This window comes from Salmo salar, chromosome ssa16, assembly GCF_905237065.1.
Source record: "Salmo salar chromosome ssa16, Ssal_v3.1, whole genome shotgun sequence".
Classification (NCBI taxonomy): domain Eukaryota; kingdom Metazoa; phylum Chordata; class Actinopteri; order Salmoniformes; family Salmonidae; genus Salmo; species Salmo salar.
Genome location: NC_059457.1, coordinates 26334827 through 26362467, shown reverse-complemented (window position 1 = coordinate 26362467; position 27641 = coordinate 26334827). Strand labels below are relative to the sequence as shown.

Genomic DNA, 27641 nt, shown 5'->3' with positions numbered 1-27641 from the left:
CATACACACCAACAATGGTGGTGGTAGAAATGTGAAGGCAGTGAGATGGTTTAAGAAACGGTAAAAACACAAACTCTGTACCAACAGGAGAAAAGTAAATGAACTGGCAGGATGAGGGAGGACAGGACAGACTGGAGAAGAGGGAAGAGAAGACGAGGGGGCACGGCCCAGGAATTTGAACAGCCTGGAAAAACAATGTAGAGAGGGATAACAGGAGAGGAGAAGAGGGGGATAAGATGGAGCATATAAACACAGCATTTGGACTAAGTGTGTGTGTGTGTGTGTGTGTGTGTGTGTGTGTGTGTGTGTGTGTGTGTGTGTGTGTGTGTGTGTGTGTGTGTGTGTGTGTGTGTGTGTGTGTGTGTGTGTGTGTGTGAGCGTGCATGCATGTGTGAGAATCAGTGCAGTTATGATCACACTCGGCGTACTGTACACTCAATGGAGTATGAAGACTTAATGTGGCATGGTGCTAAAAATAGGAGGCAGATAAGGAGAGTGGGTGTGTATGTGTGATTCCAGATCGGGAGCGTGTGTAACAGCTTTCCATCACGAGAGTGTTTGACACACACGTGCTTCCTCAAAACTAGGTTGTACGGTGGGCCCCATCTTGTCAACTCAACACTGTAGCATTGGCATCATATGTATGAGACCGCAATACATCCCAGTACAACTAGTGTGATCAGGTTTGTTGCTGGGCAGGGACAAAACCATGCACACCATGTGTGTTTAAAAGACTAGGGTCGGCCATCCAACGGCTGAAACCATCGCTTTCATCTTCCCTCAGATCAGGCTTTAGTAATCATAGTCAATGAGCCATAGAACATTACTGCAAACCACACTCACATTTTACAGGAAGGCTACTTCAAAATGTACATGTACAGCACAATATCATGAGGAATTAAACCAGTTTCAATATTCAAGAAGCTCTGTCCAAACTAACAACTGACAGGAGTTCTATAAGTGGTGTGTATTTAGTAACAGCTTTAGAGAAACGGAGAATAATCTGAACAATAATATCAGATACAGACATGGTGACACTGTCTTTCTACACAGCACTGAGAATGGCAAAGGGTGTGTCCACTGTTAGGCCAGTGTGTGTGTTTGTGTGTGAGTACAAAGAAAAGGTCATGCCTGAGAAAGCTTGAAGTGGATACCCATGGTATTGTATAAAGAATAGAATGGTGTATAACTGCTCAGTAATGTTGGATTAAAGCCAAGGTCTATTCTAGTACCGGGCAGAGCTGTACCTGTAGACAGTAGCAGTCAACTAGGACTAGAAGCCTGTCTGGGGACTAGGGTCTAGAGGGGACCCACTTACCATCACTGGTTCCCCCCCTTTCCCTGTTTCTCTCCCTGTTTCTCAGTTCCTCCCTCAGAAAGTTGGAGGGCGGTGAGTTTGGGGGGCGTTAAATGTTTCCAGACTGTTCTTTAGTCACTATGGAGACATGCCTACTGCTTCCTGTTGTTTTTGTTTTGGTCATAGTTTTTTTAATGTGTTTACGTTAGAGGGTGTGAGGTTAGGAGGGGTGTTTACAAACCAAAGCACACTCCTCACTCATTACTCATCACTGTTTCATACCTTCATATACCTGTCTGATCCGGCAACACACTAGTTAGCAGAGATATAGACTCCATATCTGTCAAGAAAATCTCAATCCAATTCATTTGCTCAGTCAAAAAGACAATCCTCACACTACTGGAGTGTCACACAGTTACTAAACCACCAGCAGCTGCTTCAGTCACTCACAAACCCTAATCTCTGGATAAGTGACTCAGAACTCACGAACAAGGCATTTTTCCTAGCTGTGGTTGAGCTGTAACTTCCTACCGATGGCTTGTGTGTGTGTGTGTGTGTGTGTGTGTGTGTGTGTGTGTGTGTGTGTGTGTGTGTGTGTGTGTGTTAGGAGAAGTGGGGTTAGGGGTAAAGTATTTAAACAACCCCAAATAAAAAGTCAGAAGGCCTCAAAGTGGTGGTCTAGTCACTCCAGGTTGTCCCCTAGTAAAACACAACCTATTCCTGATGTGAAACTGAAAACAAAAACAGCCTAATCTAAAACACTGAAAACCTAGTTTGACATAATGATAGTGGCCTTGTCAGGTAACCAGTAATACACAGCCTCTATACACCGTTTTTCACAGGGTCTCAACCTTCATTGAAATTCACACCAGAGTTATTAAAGACATTAATAGCCATCTGTAAAGTGCCATCCCTCTCTCTATGTTTTCAGAGCGCTCCGTGTGTAGATAACATTAGTGTGGTGATGAGAAGCCAGAACATGAAGTCCTGAGCCTCCCTTCATTCTACCTCCCCTCTGAACACAATCACTCTATTGTAGTACAGACCCCTTTCAACCGGGCACGGCCCACTGCCTTTTATTGTGTGTGTGTGTATATATATATCTACAAATGGTGAGATATGGGGAGAAAACATCCTGCCAATAATGAAAGATCCAAGAGGGCCCCTCCCAGCAAACCGGGAACACTACCAGAACATTAGCTAAGATTCCCATTAAGTTCTAGATTAAGTTCATTAGGATGATAACATCCCCAAAACATTTGTAAAAGTTTTTTTGTTTATGTTTTAAATGAAATATCCTTAGAATGTTCTCCTAACATTCACTAAAATGTTGTGCCCAACATCTGTACCAACCACCATGGAACATTCCCCAAAAGTTCTCATTAGGATTCCAGGTAAGGTAATAACACAATGTACCAGTAATGTTTTCCCAACAAAACAAAATTGCTTATGTGAAAGTTCCCTGAACGTTTGTTAGGTTGTGGTAAATGTTCTCATTAAACAGAAACTCTCCAGTCATGCTGATGATTATACAATGTTTGTATAAAACATTTGCCTGATATTGCAAGAATTTTCCCATACCACATTTAGTCTGTTCTTTAAATGTTCCCAGAATGTTTCATTAGGTTGTGGGAACAGTCTGGTGGGAACATTGTGGGGACATCACAAAATATATGTTCCCAAAACACAAAAAAAAAGTCAAATTGTGTGGATGTGTCACGTCCTGACCAGTATAGGGGTTATTTGGGATTGTGGTTTGGTCAGGACGTGGCAGAGGGTATTTGTTTTATGTGGTTCGGGGTGGTGGTTTGTTTAGAAGGGTGTTTGATTTATTATTTCCGGGTTTTGGGTTATGTTCTATGTTTTTGTATTTCTATGTTCTTTCTAGTTTAGTATTTTCTATGTTAGGTAATTGGGTGTTGGACTCTCAATTGGAGGCAGGTGTTTGTAGTTGCCTTTGATTGAGAGTCCTATAATTAGGGATGTGTTTTGTTTGTTAATTGTGGGTAGTTGTTTTTGCATTGCGTTGGTGTAGCCTGCAAAACTGGTTCCTGTCGTCGTTTTTTGGTGTTCACATTTAATAAATTATAATGTTGAGCACGCAACCCGCTGCGCCTTGGTCCTCTCTTCACGAAGACAGCCGTTACAGGATGATTATACAATGTTTCTTTTAGGGTGAAAAAAACATTCATCTGATGTTACAAGAACGTTCCCAGAACAAATGTTTCATGTTCTTTCAAAGTTTCTAAAACATTTCTTTAGGTTGTGGGAACATTGTGGGGATATGACAGGAGATTCCTAAAACAGAAAAAAATATGTTCAGTTGTGATGACATTCATGCAATGTAAGTTAGGTTGCACAGGATATTCCCTTAATGTTGTAAGAATGTTGACAGAACAACTGGTCTAAGTTCTTTAAAGGTTCCCAGAACATTTAATTAAGTTATGGGAGCTGTCTGGGATGTTGCAAGAATATTTTTGTGATATTCATGAAGGTTGCACAGAACATTCCCACAATGTTGCACAATGTTCCACAATTTCCAGAAAGTTTTTATGACGTTCGTAACATATTTGTTTTACGTTCAACATAATATTTCATTGATGTTCATTCAATGTACATTTGACCTAGTCTTAGAGGTCCTCAGAAAATGTCAATAACACTACTTCTTACGGCACTACTTCTTATCACACTGCTCACTTAACCCAGAAGTCAGCCTCGCTTAACCCAGAAGTCAGCCTCGCTTAACCCAGAAGACAGCCTCGCTTAACCCAGAAGACAGCCTCGCTTAACCAAGAAGTCAGCCGCACTAATGTGTCAGGGGAAACACCATTTGACTGATGAATGAGGTCAGCTTGCAGGTGCCCGGCCCTGAGCAAACTGTGCGCCGTCCTATGGGGTTCCCGGTCACGGCCGGCTGTAACACAGACTGAGATCGAACCCCAAGCTGTAGTGGTGCCTCAGCACTGCGATGCAGTGCTTTTGAGCGCTGCACTACTCAGGAGCACTTCAATAACCTTTCTGACTGGATTTTTAAATAGGGCCGAAATAAAAACTTCCTCTCTTTTAGTAGAGTATATCTGAGCCTCATGGTTAAAGAATATGTGGGATTGAACCTGCAATTTTCAGCCAGGTCATTAACCCTAAATAATTAAGACACACAAATGACTCGAGGGAGCCAGAGATCAAGATAGCCTAACCAGAAGCTGCTGCTGGCCTTCGCAGATTCTGCTGTTACGCTCCTGCTGTTACACTCCTAATAGGCTACACCAGGGGTCGGCAACCTTTTCCATTTTGAGTGCCAACTTATCTTACCATTTCTACAGATCTGCGTGCCAGTTATGATTTTTATATGCACATTTTCATGGAACAGTTTCATTTACTTTTTAATAAAGTCTTCGTATCTCAAAATCATTATCATGTGGTTAATCAAAATTCTAAAAGTAACTCTATTGCCATTCCCAACTATGTAAAAAATTGCCTACATAAAGCCAACAAATAAAAACATTGCAGCCTGCAGGTAGAAAATATCCTGATAAAAATAAACATCCTATAAATCACATTGGCTACACATGGCCTGTCTGCAAGGATCTTGAAACATTGTTTCAACTATTAACTTGGGTCTGTCCTGAAGTTTGCTCTAGCAAACTTGCAACATTGCATACAACATTCTGGGCCCTAAGAGTTTCCAGCTCCAGTAAACTCCGTACAGACATAGTTGTAGGCTATTTGCGCAAGGGATAAGAAGTAATCAGGTAGGCCTAGTTTCCACCGGATCAGAGCATGCCATTTTTCCCTCCTTTCACGCTGAGTGGTGAAGATCAAAAGAGAGCTGGAAAGATTGACAATAGTTCCTCAACGTAGCCTATTTGAACATTCTCAGTGGAAGTAAAAACAGACAATAGTTACTCAATGTATTTGAAAAATATTTACAGCTCTCTCGCTTTAGATAACCAATTGGCATGAAACGGAAAAATGTAATGCTCTGATCCAGTGGAAATGTCATAAAATACCTGATAATTTCTTATCCCTTGCACAAATAACCTACAGCTGTGTCTGTCAAGAGCGCACAGGCGCAGAAACTCTGAGGGCCCAGAATATTTTATACGTGTCACGCCCTGACCATAGAGAGCCCTTGGTTCTCTATGGTGTAGTAGGTCTGGGTGTGACTAGGGGGTGTTCTAGTTCAATATTTCTATGTTGGTGTTTTGTATGGTTCCCAATTAGAGGCAGCTGGTAATCGTTGCCTCTAATTGGGGATCATATTTAGGTAGCCATTTTTCCCACCTGTGTTTGTGGGATATTGTTTGTATTGGTGCTTGTGTCACCACGTAGTCGTGTTGTGTTGCTTGTTTATTGTTTTGGTTAAAGAAGTTTCACTTTAAATATGTGGAACTCAACAAACGCTGCGCCTTGGTCCGTCTCTTACAACAACCGTGACACAATGTTGCAAGTTTGCTAGCTTCGGGCCATACCCAGTTGATACTTGATACAATGTTTCAAGTTGAAGACAGGCCATGTGTAGCCAATGTGATTCATAGGATATCTATTTTTATCAGGATATTTTCTACCTGCAGGCTGCAATATTTTAATTTGTTGCCTTTATGTAGGCTATTTTTACATAGTTGGCAATGGTAATAGAAGTTACTTTTAGATCTGTATCATTTTCATTTAGATTTAGATACAGTTGAAGTCGGAAGTTTACATACACTAAGGTTGGAGTCAATAAAACTCATTTTTCAACCCCTCCACAAATTTCTATAGTTTTGGCAAGTCGGTTAGGACATCTACCTTGTCCATGACACAAGTCATTTTTCCAACAATTGTTTACAGACAGATGATTTCACTTATAATTCACTGTATCACAATTCCAGTGGGTCAGAAGTTTACATACACTAAGTTGGCTGTGCCTTTAAACAGCTTGGGAAATTCCAGAAAATGATGTCATAGCTGTAGAAGCTTCTGATAGGCAAATTGACATAATTTGAGTCAACTGGAGGTGCACCTGTGGATGTATTTCAAGGCCTACCTTCAAACTCAGCGCCTCATTGCTTCACACCATGGGAAAATCTAAATAAATCAGCCAAGACCTCAGAAAAAACATTGTAGACCTACACAAGTCTGGTTCATCCTTGGGAGCAATTTCCAAACGCCTGAAGGTACCACGTTCATCTGCACAAACAATAGTACGCAAGTGTAAACACCATGGGACCACGCAGCTGTCATACCGCTCAGGAAGGAGACGCGTTCTGTCTCCTAGAGATGAATGTACTGTGGTACGAAAAGTGCAAATCAATCCCAGAACAACAGCAAAGGACCTTGTGAAAATGCTGGAGGAAACAGGTACAAAAGTATCTATATCCACAGTAAAACGAGTCCTATATCGACATAACCTGAAAGGCCGCTCAGCAAGGAAGAAGCCACTGCTCGAAAACCGCCATAAAAAAGACAGACTATGGTTTGCAACTGCTCATGGGGACAAAGATCATACTTTTTGGAGAAATGTCCTTTGGTCTGATGAAACAAAAATAGAACAGTTTGGCCATAATGACCTCGTTATGTTTGGAGGAAAAAGCGGGAGGCTTGCAAGCCGAAGAACACCATCCCAACCGTGAAGCACGGGGGTTGCAGCATCATGTTGTGGGGGTGCTTTGCTGCTGGAGGGATTGGTGGACTTCACAAAATAGATGGCATCATGAGGGAGGAAAATTATGTGGATATATTGAAGCAAAATCTCAAGACATCAGTCAGGAAGTTAAAGTTTGATCGCAAATGGGTCTTCCAAATGGACAATGACCCCAAGCATACTTCCAAAGTTGTGGCAAAATGGCTTAAGGACAACAAAGCCAAGGTATTGGAGTGGCCATCACAAACCCTGCCCTCAATGCCATTGGATATTTTGTGGGCAGAACTGAAAAAATGTGTGCGAGCAAGGAGGCCTACAAACCTGACTCAGTTACACCAGCTCTGTCAGGAGGAATGGGCCAAAATTCACCTAACTTATTGTGGGAAGCTTGTGGAAGGCTACATGAAACGTTTGGCCCAAGTTAAACAATTTAAAGGCAATGCTACCAAATACTAATTGAGTGTATGTAAACTTCTGACCCACTGGGAACGTGATGAAAGAAATAAAAGCTGAAATAAATAATTCTCTCTAGTATTATTCTGACATTTCACATTCTTAAAATAAAGTGGTGATCCTAACTGACCTAAAACAGGGAATTTTTACTAGGATTAAATGTCAGGAATTGTGAAATACTGAGTTTAAATGTATTTGGCAAAGGTGTATGTAAACTTCCGACTTCAACTGTATCATTTTGATTAACCACATGACAATGATCTTAATATAAGAAACTGAAACTGTTCCAAGAAAATGTGCATATGAAAATCAGAACTGGCAGATCGTTAGAAATGGTAAGATAAATTGGCACCCACATGGAAAAGGTTGCCGACCCCTGGTATAGTCTATTACCGGCAACTTCAGGAGCGTAACAGCAGAATCTGCGAAGGCCAGCAGCAGTGGGAGGAGGACGGTCTCTGGCTCCCTCGAGTCATTTATGTGTCTTAATTATTTAATAAACTGGTGTGCTTAAAGCATCAGACAAGCTCAGTAGCCTACATATAGTTGATTTTATTAAAACACATAGGGTGTGTCTATATATGGAAAATTATTTATACATATATCTTTCAAATTTTCGACCAATCGAAAGCACAGACGACTCTCGATCAACCAAGATTTGTTTTCGTTCGGGACAGCTTTATCCCGCTCGAACCCTTTTAAGCGCAACACACAACACGCTCTGTGCCTTGTGCAATCAGTGTGCACTCAGTCTTGGTAGCGCTGTCTTTCTCTATTGTGGTGCACTATACGCACAGCTTTGAGCAACAATTTTGAAGGAAAACATATAGAAAGTTCAACCATAAACATATTTCCAGGTGTTTCTTTAAAAAATAGCACAAACATCATTTGTAAATATGTACAGTGGCTCGCGAAAGTATTCACCCCCTTGGCATTTTTCCAATTTTGTTGCCTTACAACCTGGAATTAAAATGGATCTTTTGGGGTGTTTGTATCATTTGATTTACACAACATGCCTACCACTTTGAAAATGCTAAATCTTTTTTGATTGTGAAACAAACAAGAAATAAGACAAAAAAATTGAAAACTTGAGTGTGCATAACTATTCACCCCCCCAAAGTCAATAGTTTGTAGAGCCACCTTTTTTAGCAATTACCACTGCAAATCTCTTGGGGTATGTCTCCATAAGCTTGGCACATCTAGCCACTGGGAGTTTTGCCCATTCTTTAAGGCAAAACTGCTCCAGCTCCCTCAAGTTGGATGGGTTCTGATGGTGTACAGCAATCTTTAAGTCATACCACAGATTCTCAATTGGATTGAGTTCTGGGCTTTGACTAGGCCATTCCAAGACATTTAAATGTTGCACCTTAAACCACTCGAGTGTTGCTTTAGCAGTATGCTTAGAGTCATTGTCCTGCAGGAAGGTGAAACCTACATCCCAGTCTCCAATCTCTGAAAGACTGAAAAAGGTTTCCCTCAAGAATATCCCTGTATTTAGCGCCATCCATCATTCCTTCAATTCTGACTAGTTTTCCAGTCCCTGCCAATGAAAAACATCCCCACAGCATGATGCTGCCACCACCATGCTTCACTGTGGGGATGGTGTTCTCGGGTTGATGAGAGGTGTTGGGTTTGCGCCAGACATAGCGTTTTCCTTGATGGCCAAAAAGCTAAATTTTAGTCTCATCTGACCAGAGTACCTTCCAGATTTTTGCCCCTCTTCCATAAAGCCCAGCTCTGTGGAGTGTACGGCTTAAAGTGGTCCTATGGACAGATACTCCAATCTCCGCTGTGGAGCTTTGCAGCTCCTTCAGGGTTATCTTTGGTCTCTTTGTTGCCTCTGATAAATGCCCTCCTTGCCTGGTCCCTGAGTTTTGGTGGGCAGCCCTCTCTTGGCTGGTTTGTTGTGGTGCCATATTCTTTCCATTATTTAATAATGGATTTAATGGTGCTCCGTGGGATGTTCAAAGTTTATGATATTTTTTTATAACCCAACCCTGATCTGTACTTCTCCACAACTTTGTCCTTGACCTGTTGGGAGAGCTCCTTGGTCTTCATGGTGCCGCTTGCTTAGTGGTGCTGCAGACTCTGGGGCCTTTCAGAACAGGTGTATAAATACTGAGATCATGTGACAAATCATGTGACACTTAGATTGCACACAGGTGGGCTTTATTTAACTAGTTATGTGACTTCTGAAGGTAATTAGATGCACCAGATCATATTTAGGGGCTTCATAGCAAACATAGCATAGCATACATATGCATGCACCACTTTTCTGTTTTTAATTTTTTTTTATTTCACTTCACCAATTTGGACTATTTTGTGTTTCGCCATTACATGAAATCCAAATAAAAATCAATTTAAATTACAGGTTGTAATGCAACAAAATAGGAAAAACGCCATGGGGGATGGATACTTTTGCAAGGCACCGTAGCTAGCTAGTTATGCTAACATTGGACAGCTAGCTAACCAAAATAATGTTTACAATGCCATGGCTGAATGCCTCTTGATTCAACTAACTTCCCACAATGATTTTAATCAGAATAGGACATTCATTCCATTTAGCTACTGTTTTTGTTATAGTTCTCAGGTCAAGAGATTTAAGCAAATGATACCAATTCTAGTAGCAGCAGCTTGTGACTAGTTGATGTGGAAGAACATGGATATGTAGCCTAGGCTAGATCCAATAGCTGTATTATACTTCACATGAACTCAGCCCTGGCTGATCTGTTGTTATTGTCTTCTATGGATTTTATAACCTTCTTGGACAGGTTTAAAAGCTCTTTGTTCTTTGTATCCATAGAGCCAGTTATTTTTTCCTAAAGTCAACCCTCCAATCAGAAATTGTGAGAACACTCATTTAGAAGGCCTGAAGCTCTAACAGTACTTGCGTGTATGTGCATAAGTGTAGACTTTAAGAACGTTGATAAGAGGGACATTGGGAGGATTAATACCTGTATGTTACACTGACTTTTGTGTTGTTCATCGTGAAAATGCCATTCAAAACATTCTGATTCAGATTATTTTCTTACAATCAAAACATAGTATGCTTATACCTCAATGAAATGCTTTTTAAATGGAAAATGGTTTATTTATGGTCAAGTTTCCAAAATTGCAAATAAACACAATTAACTAATGCCATTAACTCAATTAATTATTTTAAGAGTTTTATGGCCCTAGTTTGTATGTTTAAATGCTGTTGTTAGCATGATTAAATGTCATGAATGAAATGAATTGCCATTGGATTCTATATCACCTACAATACAGTCTTCGAATGCGAATTGCCAATCAATCTAGAGAGAAACAATGGGGATTTTATTCCAAATCTTCTTTTGTTATGCTTTAAGGAGCTACAAATGTGCATGCTTAAAATGATGTGGTAATATTAGGTCAAACTTAAATATAACATTTCCTTCATGTTTCCGGTCACAACTTGCAGACTTGTTTACGCTGCTGTGCGTTTTGTTGCCTGACGGTTTTTTACTTTTTCATTACCGTATATTTTTACTTTTTCCATCACTCAACTTTTTTCATTCAACTTTTTCACCCCGGAGGTTTTATCTGGACATGGTTCGTCAGGACTTCAAACAGCCGAAGCTAAGTAACATTAACATGATGCCTTCTAATTGCAGTCGTTGTACTTATAATATACAGGAGAACGATCGCCTTACGGCAAGGATAGCTGTGCTGCAAGCCCAGCTTCAGACGCGATCGTTAGGCAAGGGTAATTTCAGTGTAGGAAAGGATGAAACAGCGTCTGTGCCACCAGTAAGTACAGATAGTAACGTTAGTATAAACCCCCTCACACGGTCCCCGCAGCCGGACATCTTTCTCATGGCTTCTGGAGGGAAACGCTGTAGGAATGCTCAACCGGTGTCGCTTATTCAGCCGACAGAAACTTTCAACCGGTTCTCCCCATTAAGCGAGTCGGAGTCGGAGGCCGAGACTTCTCTGGTCTCTACTCCTCCCGTTGTGGGGTCTGAGACGCCGACGGCTCCCACCATTAGCTCTGACAAATTGAAAACCCTAGTCATTGGCGACTCCATTACCCGCAGTATTAGACTTAAAACTAATCATCCAGCGATCATACACTGTTTACCAGGGGGCAGGGCTACCGACGTTAAGGCTAATCTAAAGACGGTGCTGGCTAAAGCTAAAACTGGCGAGTGTAGAGAGTATAGAGATATTGTTATCCACGTCGGCACCAACAATGTTAGGATGAAACAGTCAGAGGTCACCAAGCGCAACATAGCTTCAGCGTGTAAATCAGCTAGAAAGATGTGTCGGCATCGATTAATTGTCTCTGGCCCCCTCCCAGTTAGGGGGAGTGATGAGCTCTACAGCAGAGTCTCACAACTCAATCGTTGGTTGAAAACTGTTTTCTGCCCCTCCCAAAAGATAGAATTTGTAGATAATTGGCCCTCTTTCTGGGACTCACCCACAAACAGGACCAAGCCTGGCCTGTTGAGGAGTGACGGACTCCATCCTAGCTGGAGGGGTGCTCTCATCTTATCTACGAACATAGACAGGGCTCTAACTCCTCTAGCTCCACAATGAAATAGGGTGCAGGCCAGGCAGCAGGCTGTTAGCCAGCCTGCCAGCTTAGTGGAGTCTGCCACTAGCACAGTCAGCGTAGTCAGCTCAGCTTTCCCCATTGAGACCGTGTCTGAGCCTCGATCTAGGTTGGGCAAAATTAAAAATGGCGGTGTTCGCTTTAGCAATCTCACTAGTATAATGACCTCCTCCATTCCTGCCATTATTGAAAGAGATTGTGATACCTCACATCTCAAAATTGGGTTACTTAATGTTAGATCCCTCACTTCCAAGGCAGTTATAGTCAATGAACTAATCACTGATAATAATCTTGATGTGATTGGCCTGACTGAAACATGGCTTAAGCCTGATGAATTTACTGTGTTAAATGAGGCCTCACCCCCTGGTTACACTAGTGACCATACCCACCGTGCATCCGGCAAAGGCGGAGGTGTTGCTAACATTTACGATAGCAAATTTCAATTTACAAAAAAAAAAACAATGACGTTTTCGTCTTTTGAGCTTCTAGTCATGAAATCTATGCAGCCTACTCACTCACTTTTTATAGCTACTGTTTACAGGCCTCTTGGGCCATATGCAGTGTTCCTCACTGAGTTCCCTGAATTCCTATCGGATCTTGTAGTCATAGCAGATAATATTCTAATTTTTGGTGACTTTAACATTCACATGGAAAAGTCCACAGACCCACTCCAAAAGGCTTTCGGAGCCATCATCGACTCAGTGGGTTTTGTCCAACATGTATCTGGACCTACTCACTGCCACAGTCATACTCTGGACCTAGTTTTGTCCCATGGAATAAATGTTGTGGATCTAAATGTTTTTCCTCATAATCCTGGACTATCAGACCACCATTTTATTACGTTTGCAATTGCAACAAATAATCTGCTCAGACCCCAACCAAGGAGCATTAAAAGTCGTGCTATAAATTCTCAGACAACCCAAAGATTCCTTGATGCCCTTCCAGACTGCCTCTGCCTACCCAAGGACGTCAGAGGACAAAAATCAGTTAACCACCTAACCGAGGAACTCAATTTAAAAACATCTGTCATAAGAAACTAGCTCCCTGGTATACAGAAAATACACGAGCTCTGAAGCAAGCTTCCAGAAAATTGGAACGGAAATGGCGCCACACCAAACTGGAAGTCTTCCGACTAGCTTGGAAAGACAGTACCGTGCAGTATCAAAGAGCCCTCACTGCTGCTCGATCATCCTATTTTTCCAACTTAATTGAGGAAAATAAGAACAATCCGAAATTTATTTTTGATACTGTCGCAAAGCTAAGTAAAAAGCAGCCTTCGCAAATGGAGGATGGCTTTCACTTCAGCAGTAATAAATTTATGAACTTCTTTGAGGAAAAGATCATGATCATTAGAAAGCAAATTACAGACTCCTCTTTAAATCTGGGTATTCCTCCAAAGCTCCATTGTCCTGAGTCTACACAACTCTGCCAGGACCTAGGATCAAGGGAGATACTAAAGTGTTTTAGTACTATATCTCTTGACGCAATGATGAAAATAATCATGGCCTCCAAACCCTCAAGCTGCATACTGGACCCTATTCCAACTAAACTACTGAAAGAGCTGCTTCCTGTGCTTGGCCCTCCTATGTTGAACATAATAAACGGCTCTCTATCCACCGGATGTGTACCAAGCTCACTAAAAGTGGCAGTAATAAAGCCTCTCTTGAAAAAGCAGAATCTTGATCCAGAAATTATAAAAAACTATCGGCCTATATCGAATCTTCCATTCCTCTCAAAAATTTTAGAAAAAGCTGTTGCACAGCAACTCACTGCCTTCCTGAAGACAAACAATGTATACGAAACGCTTCAGTCTGGTTTTAGACCCCATCATAGCACTGAGACTGCACTTGTGAAGGTGGTAAATTACCTTTTAATGACGTCAGACCGAGGCTCTGCATCTGTCCTCGTGCTCCTAGATCTTAGTGCCGCTTTTGATACCATCGATCACCACATTCTTTTGGAGAGATTGGAAACCCAAATTGGTCTACATGGACAAGTTCTGGCCTGGTTTAGATCTTATCTGTCGGAAAGATATCAGTTTGTCTCTGTGAATGGTTTGTCCTCTGACAAATCAATTGTAAATTTCGGTGTTCCTCAAGGTTCCGTTTTAGGACCACTATTGTTTTCACTATATATTTTACCTCTTGGGGATGTCATTCGAAAACATAATGTTAAATTTCACTGCTATGCGGACGACACACAGCTGTACATTTCAATGAAACATGGTGAAGCCCCAAAATTGCCCTCGCTAGAAGCCTGTGTTTCAGACATAAAGAAGTGGATGGCTGCAAACTTTCTACTTTTAAACTCGGACAAAACAGAGATGCTTGTTCTAGGTCCCAAGAAACAAAGACATCTTCTGTTGAATCTGACAATTAATCTGGATGGTTGTACAGTCGTCTCAAATAAAACTGTGAAGGACCTTGGCGTTACTCTGGACCCTGATCTCTCTTTTGAAGAACATATCAAGACTGTTTCAAGGACAGCTTTTTTTCCATCTACCTAACATTGCAAAATCAGAAATTTTCTGTCCAAAAATGACGCAGAAAAATTAATCCATGCTTTTGTTACTTCTAGGCTGGACTACTGCAATGCTCTACTTTCCGGCTACCCGGATAAAGCACTAAATAAACTTCAGTTAGTGCTAAATACGGCTGCTAGAATCCTGACTAGAACCAAAAAATGTGATCATATTACTCCAGTGCTAGCCTCCCTACACTGGCTTCCTGTTAAGGCAAGGGCTGATTTCAAGGTTTTACTGCTAACCTACAAAGCATTACATGGGCTTGCTCCTACCTATCTTTCCGATTTGGTCCTGCCGTACATACCTACACGTACGCTACGGTCACAAGACGCAGGCCTCCTAATTGTCCCTAGAATTTCTAAGCAAACGGCTGGAGGTAGGGCTTTCTCCTATAGAGCTCCATTTTTATGGAATGGTCTGCCTACCAATGTGAGAGACGCAGACTCAGTCTCAACCTTTAAGTCTTTACTGAAGACTTATCTCTTCAGTAGGTCCTATGATTAAGTATAGTCTGGCCCAGGGGTGTGAAGGTGAACGGAAAGGCTGGAGCAACGAACCGCCCTTGCTGTCTCTGCCTTGCCACTGGGATTCTCTGCCTCTAACCCTTTTACAGGGGCTGCGTCACTGGCCTACTGGTGTTCTTCCATGCCGTCCATGGGAGGGGTGCGTCACTTGAGTGGGTTGAGTCACTGACGTGGTCTTCCTGTCTGGGTTGGCGCCCCCCTTGGGTTGTGCCATGGCGGAGATCGTTGTGGGCTATACTCGGCCTTGTCTTAGGACGGTAAGTTGGTGGTTGGAGACATCCCTCTAGTGGTGTGGGGGCTGTGCTTTGGCAAAGTGGGTGGGGTTATATCCTGCCTGTTTGGCCCTGTCCGGGGTATCATCGGATGGGGCCACAGTGTCTTCTGATCCCTCCTGTCTCAGCCTCCAGTATTTATGCTGCAGTAGTTTATGTGTCGGGGGCTAGGGTCAGTCTGTTACATCTGGAGTATTTCTCTTGTCTTATCCGGTGTCCTGTGTGTATTTAAATATGCTCTCTCTAATTCTCTCTTTCTCTCTTTCTGTCTTTCTCTCGGAGGACCTGAGCCCTAGGACCATGCCTCAGGACTACCTGGTATGATGACTCCTTGCTGTCCCCAGTCCACCTGGCCGTGCTGCTGCTCCAGTTTCAACTGTTCTGCCTGCGGCTATGGAACCCTGACCTGTTCACCGGACGTGCTTGTTGCACCCTCGACAGCTACTATGATTATTATTATTTGACCATGCTGGTCATTTATGACATTAACATTTTAACATCTTGACCATGTTCTGTTATAATATCCACCCTGCACAGCCAGAAGAGGACTGGCCACCCCTCATAGCCTGGTTCCTCTCTAGGTTTCTTCCTAGGTTTTTGGCCTTTCTAGGGAGTTTTTCCTAGGGAGTTTTTCCTAGCCACCGTGCTTCTTTCACATGCTTTGCTTGCTGTTTGGGGTTTTAGGCTGGGTTTCTGTACAGCACTTTGAGAATATCAGCTGATGTACGAAGGGCTATATAAAAATAAATTTGATTTGATTTGAAATTTGATTTGATGTTATTGACATGTTCCAAGGACCTCCAAGACAAGGAAAAATGTACAGTACAGTTGCAAGAAAAGGTTTGTGAACCCTTTGGAATTACCTGGATTTCTGCATTGATTACTCATAAAATGTGGTCTGATCTTCATCTAAGTCACAATAATAGACAAACACAATCTGACTAAACTAATAACACACAAACAGTTGTACGTTTCAAATTTGTATTGAAGACATTGAGTAATCATTCACAGTGCAGGCTGGGAAAAAGTAAGTGAACCTCTGTGTTAACGACTTCTCCAAAAGCTATTTGGAGTCAGGTGTTTCTATTTAGGAGATGAGATTGGAGGTGTGGGTTGCACAGGTGCCCTGCCCTTTAGATAAAGGCACACAAAGCCTGGTTACTGACAAATCTGTTCTTCTCCAGAAAGATTGGTTAGTGTGAACCATGCCTCGATCCCAACATCTTTCACAGGACCTTAGAAGACGCATTATAGAGATGCACGGAGCTGGAAAATGTTACAAAAGCATTGCTAAAGACCTTGGTGTTCATCAATCCACGGTAAGACAAATTGTCTACAAATGGAGAAGATTCAGGACTGTAGCTACTCTCCCTAGGAGTGGGCGTCCTGCGAAGATCACTCCAAGAGCACAAAGGGCAATCCTAAAAGAGGTGAGAAAAGGAACCCAAAAGATCTTCAGAAAACTCTACAAACAACGAAAGTCTGTGTTCATGTGTCCACTATCAGAAAAACACTGAACAACAATGGTGTTCATGGAAGGACACCACGAAGGAAACTACTGCTGTCTAAAAAAAACATTGCGGCACGTCTCAAGTATTCCCAAGACCACCTGGATGCTCCACAACGCTTCTGGGAAAATGTGCTGTGGACGGATGAGACAAAAGTTGAACTTTTTGGCAAAAATGCACAACGCTATGTGTGGAGGAAAAAGGGCACTGCACACCAACACCAAAACCTCATCCCAACTGTGAATCATGGTGGAGGGAGCATCATGGTTTGTGGCTGCTTTGCTGCCTCAGGGCCTGGATGCCTTGCAATCATTGAGGGAAAAATGAATTCAAAAGTGTATTAATACATTTTACAGGAGAATGTCAGGGCAGCAGTCCATGACCTCAAGCTTAAGAGAGGTTGGGTGATGCAACAAGACAATGACCCAAAGCACATAAGTAAATCAACTAAAGAATGGCTGAAAAGGAAGAATATTCGTGTTTTGGAATGGCAGAGTCAGAGTCCTGACCTTAACCCAATTGATGAACTGAAACAGAATTGTAGGGAGGAATGGTTCAAAATTCCTCCTCAACGTTGTGCAAGTCTTATAAGAAGCTACAGGAAACGTTCTGTGGAGGTTGTTGCTGCTAAAGGAGGATCTACAAGTTACTAAATTCAAGGGTTCACTTACTTTTTCCAGCCTGCACTGTGAATGATTACACAATGTCTTCAATAAAAATATGAAAAATACAACTGTTTGTGTGTTATTAGTTTAGTCAGATTGTGTTTGTTTATTATTGTGACTTAGATGAAGATCAGACCACATTTTATCAGTAATCAATGCAGAAATCCAGGTAATTCCAAAGGGTTCACAAACTTTTTCTTGCAACTGTATATTGTGTAAACATCAATTGAATATTATGTTAAACCTAAATCAAATATGAGATGAATGTCATAAAATACTTATTTGGGAATTGTGGATCATTGTGGGAATGTTCTGTGCAACCTATGTGAATGTCACAAGAACATACCAGACAACTCCCATAACTTAAGTAAATGTTCTGGGAACCTTAGATCAGGTGTTCTGTCAACATTCTTACAACCTCAATTAAACATTGCATTATTGTCATCACAAATGAGCATATTTTGTGTTTAAGGATCCCTCTCTTGTAATGTACCCATACTGTTCACACAATCTAATTAAATGTTATGGAAATCTTTAAATAACTCAAAGGCTGTCTGTGAACATCTTGCAAAATCAAATTCATGTTTTGTGCACCCTGATACAAACATTATCCAAATGTCAGCACAACTGGACAGTTTTAGTGTTTTGGGAACCTATCTCTTGTCATATCCCCACAATGTTTCCACAACCTAAATAAACATTCTGGGAACTCTTAAAGAACAAATGAAAAGTGTTATGGGAACGTTCCTGTAACATCAGGTGAATGTTTTTCGCACCCTAAAAGAAACATTGTAGAATCATCCGTACAACTGGACAGTTTTTGTGTTTTGGCAACATATCCTTCGTGATGTCCCCACAATGTTCCCACCAGACTGTTCCCACAACCTAATGAAATATTCTGGGAACCTTTAAAGAACTGATTAAAAGTGCTTTAGGAACGTTATTGCAACATCAGGCGATAATCATCAGAATGACTTACAGTTTTTGTGTTATGAGAACATGTGCGGCGACCTTACAAATGTTCTGGGAACTTCACAGAACCAATTTTTGGTTCTCCAACTCCCAACTCATTCCTGTGACCTAAAAGACTAGGCCAGCATTCCCATCCTGTCTCCACGGTAACGTCTAGGAAACCTCAGGATATGAGACTATTATGGGATAGAGCTGGAATCTGGGGGGAAGGGGGCACAGTGGTGAGACATTTAGACTGGAATGCACGCACACACACACACACACACACACACACACACACACACACACACACACACACACTGGAACAGGATGGGCAAACAGGAAAGCTGAGGCAGACAGGAAGCCTTTGTCAGGGCTGAGGGGTCAGAGTTCACAGACGGCATGTGTGTGTGTCCCCGTTCATCTAGCGAGGAGACGTTGGACATTACTAGGGTCAAAGGTGAAAGGATTTAATAGACTACCAGGTGACTGATGGAATGACAGGATGTTACATCTTTATAAAACTTCAGACACACAATGGAGATTGAAAGAAAGAGAGATAATTAATGTCTGTGTCTTACCTTCCTGGGTTTGACCTTGTCTTGGTAGTCATACTGGAAGATTCCTTTATAACTCAGTCCCAGCCACCACGGAATTCCCTGCTTATCCTGACACGCACAGCGAGAAGACACACATCAGAGGTTGTGTGTGTATTTCATAGCCACCCAAAGCCTCACCCCCCAAAAAAACTCACCCACCCACTCAGCCCCCAACCCCAAGAGAGAGAGAGTGTGTGACTAGGTGATAAAGTTGTACCTTAACAGTGTAGTAATGTACCCCATATGTAGGTAGCGACTCAACGATGCTCATATAACTGTAAGAGACAAAGATACAGAGACACACAGAGAGAGACATTAGTCAGTCAGAGAGCTCCCAGTGTTCAACTTCACAGCACACACTGAAGAGAGAGAGAGAGAGCACCATAAACACACACACACACACACACACACACACACACACACACACACACACACACACACACACACACACACACACACACACACACACACACACACACACACACATATGGATACACATTCAGCATGTAAGACAGATGTCTGAACACACACACACAGCTCAAGAGAGAGCATGCAGAAAGAGAACACAAGACACAAGACACACACACACACACACACACACGCGCTTCCCCTGTCCAGTCTTACTTGACTATGGCCTGCCCTCTGGACTGTCCATTGAGCTTCTTGTAGTGTTCTATCACCCGGTCCTCACTGGAACAGAAAACATACACAAAATATAACTGAATCATATCAACCAGGCAGCCAGGTCGAGCAACCAGGCAGTAGAGTTAGGTGGCCCTGGTCAATTGGGCCAATAAGACAGGCTGGGACTAACCAGTAGGCCAGAGATGGGTGTTCCTTCAGGGCCTGAGTCGGCAAAGCTGGAAGCTTCTTCAGGTCTGACCTTGTCACGTCATTACTGCAACACATACAGAAACACACACGTCATTACTGTGAACACATACAGAAACACACACGTCATTACTGTGAACACATACAGAAACACACACGTCATTACTGTGAACACATACAGAAACACACACGTCATTACTGTGAACACACACAGAAACACACACGTCATTACTGTGAACACACACTGAACTCAAACTGCCAAGAGGTGTTGGAGACAGATTGGCATTAGTGATATATGCCCCTCCAAAAGGTGTCTTCAATAATGTGATGTTTGTCTACTACAATGATGTATTGACTTTAATCCAAGGGTATTTCCTCATGATTCATCTATGGGTTTGGCCAGAGTTAGTAACTGACAAGGTTGGGAGGGGGGGGAATAATGCTGCCCTGTTGTGTTTTAGTGGGACTGATGAGACAGTCACACAGCTGGCTGGGCGTTATCTAGGGAACAGCTGTAGAGAGAGAGAGAGAGAAAGATGACGAAGACCCCAGACTCCCAGTCTTAAACCCCTCTGTAATCCCCTAAGCCTCCCAGCCCCCTGAGACTGAGACTGGGGGAAAGCCCTGGAAACAAGGCAGCCAACACTCTGGAAATATAACAGTAACCTAACACCTGACCGAGAGCAATGGTTCCCAATCCCAACCTCTACCACCCAATCTGGAAACCACAGCACAAAGAATCAGAGCCGGCCCCAGGCATAAGCGACATAGGCGGTCTCCTAGGACTCCCGACCCCCGAAAAACAAAATCGTTTGAATTTATTATATATATATATATATATATATATATATATATATATATATATTTTAACTCAGTCGGGGTCTCAACTTACTGTTGAGAGTTAGAATAGAAGAATACACAAGGTGTGATTTTGGTTGTGCATCAGCAGTTTTTCTCTTGTTTTATCAGTCACTGACAGTCACCCAATTAGCCATGTCAGCTAACAATGTTCAGATTGGTAAGGTAGTCTAGCCAGCTATCTAAACTTGTAGTAATCATGGCCGAATACGCCCGGGCACGCAGGGCACGTGCCCAGGGGCCTTGACCTCCAGGGGACCCCCATTGATTTTGTAAGTCACTCCCACTCAGATATCATTTACATGGCATAAGACATGGCAAAATGTGTCGAATGTCTCTTCACCCTCCTATTTGTGGTAAAACTGCAAAATGTTTCTATCTGCCCATGGCAAAATTAGTATAATTGCATGACATGTTTTATAAAATTGCTAAATGTTCTCTCTGCCCCATGGAAAACTGTGTACGATTGCAGAAAACCTTCTCTCCGCCATCTAGGAGGTCACTAAAATGTTTTGCCCGCGAGGTGGGGGGGCCCACCAACCAAATCCCATCTAGGGCCCCCAAAAGGCTAGCTAACAATGCTAGCGTAATATTTAGCCTAATATACGTCTGTAAATGCTATTTATTCACCAAAAAAGGTGTGTAAACATAATTTATCCTCCACTACATCTTTGGCCTTTACCATTTTGGCATGATTTGGTGAATCATGACCTCCTTTTCTGTGTGTGTGTCACATTCCAGATCTCAGTGGGACGCCATGTTTATTTATGCTCTCAGTGAGGAAGAGGAAATGGGGTCAAAGGTGAACGCTGTTCAACCCTCTAATCTACACTGTCTTCACCGCTCACACACTGATGAATAATCTGTATCCTTTACCTATCTAAGATACAGAACAACGATAAGATACTGCTTGAGTTTCCTTTTAACTGTAAAGGCCTTGCAATCCAGCTGTATTTAAAGAAAGATAGTAACGCAAAAAACACCATTATAAATGACCAAAGTTATACATTGTAATATAATTGCAAACACATGTAATTTTGTAAATGCACATTTTCACTACGATGCTTCTAACTAACCTTCACCCTCCAACCCGATACAGTGGCCGGCATATCATGCATCCCCATTAAAGTGTAAATCAATAGAGAGCAAACTGTTTTAGGGGGCAGAAGGCTCATCATGTGAGCTGCCCTCCCTGGCTTCGTCTCACCCTGTTACACTGCTCTGGTCTTAATTGGTTAGCAGTCATGCACAGTGGAGCCCTGTACACACACACACACACACACACACACACACACACACACACACACACACACACACACACACACACACACACACACACACACACACACACACACACACACACACACACACACACACACACACACATTCACCACACACATACACACACACACACAGCCATGCACTACAATAAACTACGCCCCACTGACCCTCTCTAAAGACTCTTCAGAGCTGGATGGAGAGAGTGAATCAGGGGACTGGGGTTGAGAGGAAAAGGAGAGAAGGATAGAGGGATGGAGGACAGGCAGACAAAGGCAGGTCCTTTGAGAGGAGAGGGAGCGGAGCGATTTGCTTTGCTGCTCTGAGGGGCTCAGAGGGCCAGGGACAGACCCCCTACACAGGGTGTAATTGTTCCCCTGTCACACACGCGCATACACACACACACACACACACACACATTTTACATTTTAGTCAACACACAGACAAACACAAACACACACACACACACACCTATCCAACCTTCCCCTCACACAAAAACCAAAGAAACACTTGGGCCACCTCCTCTCTACTGTGCATTATACACATACAGATTACTGTAGTAGAGATACATAATAACTGTTCTTACCTGATGAAGTCACCTTTAGCCTCCTGGAGAGAGAAAAGACATGCTTAGCACCAGGGTTGGGCTCAATTCAGAATTTTGGAATTTACTCACATTCAACTCATTAATTGAAATTGGAAGTAGAATTGAATTCAGTGCATTTCAAAGAAGTTCCACTCAGTCATAGAATATGGGAGTTTCATTGAATCTTACAGTTCACACTTCCAGATACCAAAGAATATATCACTTTTCTCTGGAAACAATGTTCATATCCTCTTTTAACCTTAGTGCTTAGAATAGGCAATTATACTTCCACTAACCATTTCATTTATTTAGCTTCTTTTTGAAGGCCTCGGGGTCAACACGAGGGTTAAACTAATGTATTCTGGGAAATGTAGTATTTTCCCCATATTGAACAAAATGTACAGTACGTGATTCATGAAAGAAAATAACTTATTATATTCGTATACAGGTTTTGTTTCCTTGGTCATTCATTTGAAGAGTTTGTCCTGGAAATCTATTGTTTCAACAATATTTTCTATGCATGTGTATAACGTCATGTTTGATGTTTTATGTACAAGATGTATATTTGTATACACCTAATATAGAATAGAAGAAGCATTTGGATTTCATTGAATTTCACAGAATTTAATTATATTTCCTTGAATTCAAATTTGAAATGCAATTCTGTATCCTGTTTACTACTTCAATTTAAATTTAAATTCAAATTCAATAATTTAACTGGAATTGATGAGGCATTCTCAATTCAATGATGGATTGACACTTTAATAATGTTTACATATCTTGCATTACTCATCCCATATGTATATACTGTATTTTATACCATCTATTGCATCTTACCTATGCCGCTTGGTCATCGCTCATCCAGATAGTTGTGGAATTGTTTGATTACTTGTTAGATATTACTGCACTGTCGGAACTAGAAGCACAAGCATTTCGCTACACTCGCAATAACATCTGCTAACCATGTGTATGTGACCAATAACAATTGGTTTTATTTGAGCCCAACCCTGTTTTATTTATTTATTTAACCTTTATTTAACTGATACATACAATCAGGGGCTCAACTTTAGCTTTAGAAGTAGGGGGGACATAATTATTTATTTACTTTTAAAATCCAGTCGGATAAACACTCCAAACAGCCTAACCGACCGCTCGGAGGCATCCGCTGGGTCCTAAAGCCCCCCGTTGCCTGGTTTAGTATCACATTCCAATGATGAAACTGGGGGAGACCAAAATGCAATTTCAGAATGTGGGGCCGTCACCAGTGAAAGTTGCGCCCCTGCATACACTATTATGGAGGGGATAACGCTGGCTTTTGTGGGTCAGGTAGTGAGTGTGTATATGCGTGTGCGTGTGTGTGTGTGTCTGTGTGGGTGGACGGGTGGGTGGGTGAGTGAGAGTACGGTGAGGTCTCCTGTGGTGAAATCAGAGAGAAATGTTATCCATCTGGAACAAAACCTCGAAAGGCCAAGAGATGCCTACCTGATAAATCTGCACTGGCAGACACACACACACACACACACACACACACACACACACACACACACACACACACACACACACACACACACACACACACACACACACACACACACACACACACACACACACCACAGTCTGAGTGTGTGTAAGCTGGTGTTGCAGGGTACTGAGGTAATGGGCTGACCTACACTGAGGGGGAACCCTACACACTCTGATTTTTCTAATGATAAACACGACATACCAATGGCAACAGTCAGAGGAGTTGGCTAGAGCAGACACAGATCCAGGCTAGAGAAACAACACTTCTCATATAAAGCAGGATTAAAGGAGAGACAGCTCACTATTTCTGTAGAAGGGAAAGGTCAAGTGAGTAATGTGGTCTGTGTCTGGAACACCCACATACGTTGGAGTCAGAGTACTGACTTACCTGTAGGATATAGGAGGCCAGCTCAAAGACCACCTCACTGTCCACCTCAATGAGCTCCTTAGAGAAAGAGAGAGAGAGAGAGAGAGAGAGAGAGAGAGAGAGAGAGAGAGAGAGAGAGAGAGAGAGAGAGAGAGAGAGACAGAGAGAGAGAGAGAGAGAGAGAGAGAGAGAGAGAGAGAGAGAGAGAGAGAGAGAGAGAGAGAGAGAGAGAGAGAGAGAGAGAGAGAGAGAGAGAACGCATTAGATAAAGGTTATTTCTTGACTCTGAACTTGCAGAGCTGATAAAACGAATTCTTGGGAGTGGTGAGGGGCACATTTCATACATCTCATTCATCCTATGACAATACTGTAATGATGTACCTACAATACAATGATGAAAAACACATTCATACAGAATACACGTTTCTATCACATTTTCCACAGGACTCTTTTCTCCATTGCTTTGTTTCATCTATCCCTCGTTTCCTCCCTCCCTCCCTCCCTGATTTCTTGCCTTCTCTTCATGGGGGGTTGTGTTCTCTGCTTCAGCTCAGAGATGACAGTATGATGGGGGAGGAGAGAATGAGGGAATACACTGGTGACTCGCTTTCATTCTACAGTATCTCTGTCTTTCACTTTGTCTCTCCATCCTGTTTACTTAGATGAGCAATGCAGGGACTGGGCCTACTCACACACACGGAAGGGGGTCTGAGGGAAGTGTGTGTGGGTGTTAAGGGGTGGCTAGTGACTAAAGGGGTCAGGTATGTAAGGAATGTCCTGTATACGATCCCTGGCAGTTAATTGGTTAAGAGATCAGACAGCAGAGTGAAACACAACACTGAGTGCACTACCACCCAGCATGGGCTCTCACCATGGGGCTGTGGTCTAGCAGTGTTGTGTGTGTGTGTGTGTGTGTGTGTGGTCCAGTGTAAAACATGCACTCCATCAACGCAGACAGGAGATGACTGCATTATAATGACTCAATATCAGCAACACATCTCTAATTAAACGTATCCACGTGTTTAACATTGACACTGAGAGACCCAGCAAAATTCTAAACTATCTGTTTTTATGTGGTAATAAGTTCATTTATGTAAGGTAAAAAATAAAGCAACGTGGTCTATTTTGATCTATTGGAGTGTGTATGGAGACTTCACTAGAGTCTGTTGGCCAGTCAGTGAGCCAGTCTCCCTTTATAAACAGCCTATCCTTAGGTGTGAATTACTGGCTACGTGTTAGCATATGCTAAGCCATTAGTGCTGGGGATGTATTAGGAAAACCTCTGGTTGTTGCTGGAGTGTTAGCATCTCTATTGGTGGAGGCATTTTGTTAGCAGCGGCCAGTTAACACTTTTGGTGCTGGAGACAGCATGAGCTTAGCTAATGTTATATCTGTTCAAACATCACACTGATGACCCAACAACCCACATGTGCCCCCTTGTGGTGCAGTTACGACATGACTGGGAACATAAATACACTACTGAAGGATGAATCATCGATAAAAAAACAAGTATGCAAGCACAACTACAGGTAATGACTAACTTACCTTGTATATGCAGGACTTAGCATTGAGGAAGAAGAGTTCGATAGTAGCATTGTCCTTCAGGTAGGAAATACTCTCTATGTAAAACCTGTAACACATAGTCAATGAAACCCATTATTATAGATCATCAGCTATGACATACTCTCTAATACCTGTGATGAACAGAAACGTAAATTACATTTCAGTATTATAGACCATGACACAATGAGTTGAAATGTTATGTAGCCTGGAACCAGACTGACGTCAAAAGAAGCTCATTCAATCTACAGTAGTTCCAAACCCATTATTTTAGATTGTAAATAAGAATGTGTTCTTAACTGACTTTCCTAGTTAAAAAAAGGTTAAATAAATCAAATAAAAAAGTTTCAGAATACTGTGTGGTGCAGAACTGCAGTGAACAGAGTGTCCACTAGGGGTCATCAGACATTAGGCTTCCATACAGTTCCTATACCCTTGTCTGTCTGATACATGGCAACCATCCAACACACACACACACACACACACACACACACACACACACACACACACACACACACACACACACACACACACACACACACACACACACACACACACACACACACACACACCATCTACACCCACAGTGCAAAAGTGCACACGATACATTTCACACAATGGCGAGCTGGCTGACTGGCTGGCTAGCTGCATCATCAGCAGCGTGCAGGCAGGGAAACACAGTAACCTACATGTACTTATGCATCAGTAGTGAGATGGGCGCTACTGTAACATTAGAATGCAGTCCATATATATACAGAGGAGGAGTTATTATAGCTACTGCTTCAGATACATGTACACACACGTTGTGAAATGCATGCACGCACACTCAATGATTCAACTTCCAGCAGTTTATTTACTTTCCCAGTCATGTCTTTCATTAAGAAATGTGTTGATGATGTTGTACCCACAATACAAATCCGGACATACCCCAACCATACCACTGGATGAACGGAGCGATGCGAACCACGCAGAAAGCCCATACTACAGCATTCAGTGTCAGCAGAACGCACACCGATGACTTTGTGGCGTGTGACATGTACAAGGCAAGCAGATACGAGCTCCGCAAATCCATTAGGGACGCAAAAAGACAACACAGACTCAAATTTGAAATTATGTTTCCAACTCAGATTCGGGATGCATGTGGCAAGACTACAGACTATCACGGACCACAAAGGCAAATCCAGCTGTGTGGTGCCCACCGAAGCCTACCAACCAGACGAGCTTAACATATTTTATGCTCACTTTGAGGCAGACAATACCGAGCCATCCAGGAGGACTCTCGCTGCTCCGGATGACCAGGTATCCCTGGTCTCGTCCTTGGAGTGTGTGCTGACTAGCTGGCGAGCATCTTCTCGGATGTTCAACCTGTCCCTGTTCCAGGTTGTAGTCTCCACCTGCTTCAAGGAGACCACCATCGTCCCAGTGCCCAATAAAAACAAGGTGATATGCCCAAATGACTAGCGCCCCTTCGCACTCATCCCTCGGTCATCATAAAGCGCTTCTAGAGGCTGGTACTGGCCCACATCAAGGCCAGAATGCCAGGCTCACTTGACCCACAAAAATGTGCCGACAGCTCCAACAGATCCAATGAACTGGCATCATGGTGCCAGGACAACAACCTCTCCCTCAACGTCAACAAAACAAAGGAGTT

At 42.5% G+C, this 27641-nt stretch overlaps 1 protein-coding gene across 15 annotated transcripts in view; it reads right to left on the bottom strand.

Annotated features, from left to right (window-relative positions):
• Positions 1-27641, bottom strand: part of LOC106573459 (FERM domain-containing protein 4A) — a 150938-nt gene that overhangs the window by 18486 nt on the left and 104811 nt on the right. For 14 of the 15 annotated variants that reach the window (XM_014148529.2, XM_014148525.2, XM_045697118.1 and 11 more), the window contains exons 5-11: positions 25976-26060; positions 24452-24508; positions 22543-22565; positions 19804-19887; positions 19614-19679; positions 19207-19264; positions 18972-19058 (exon numbers count right to left, since the gene is read on the bottom strand). In XM_014148529.2, coding sequence (XP_014004004.1) covers positions 18972-19058; positions 19207-19264; positions 19614-19679; positions 19804-19887; positions 22543-22565; positions 24452-24508; positions 25976-26060 — 460 coding nt within the window. The remainder of the gene's footprint in view (positions 1-18971; positions 19059-19206; positions 19265-19613; positions 19680-19803; positions 19888-22542; positions 22566-24451; positions 24509-25975; positions 26061-27641) is intronic. The other variant, XM_045697108.1, reaches the window with a different exon arrangement.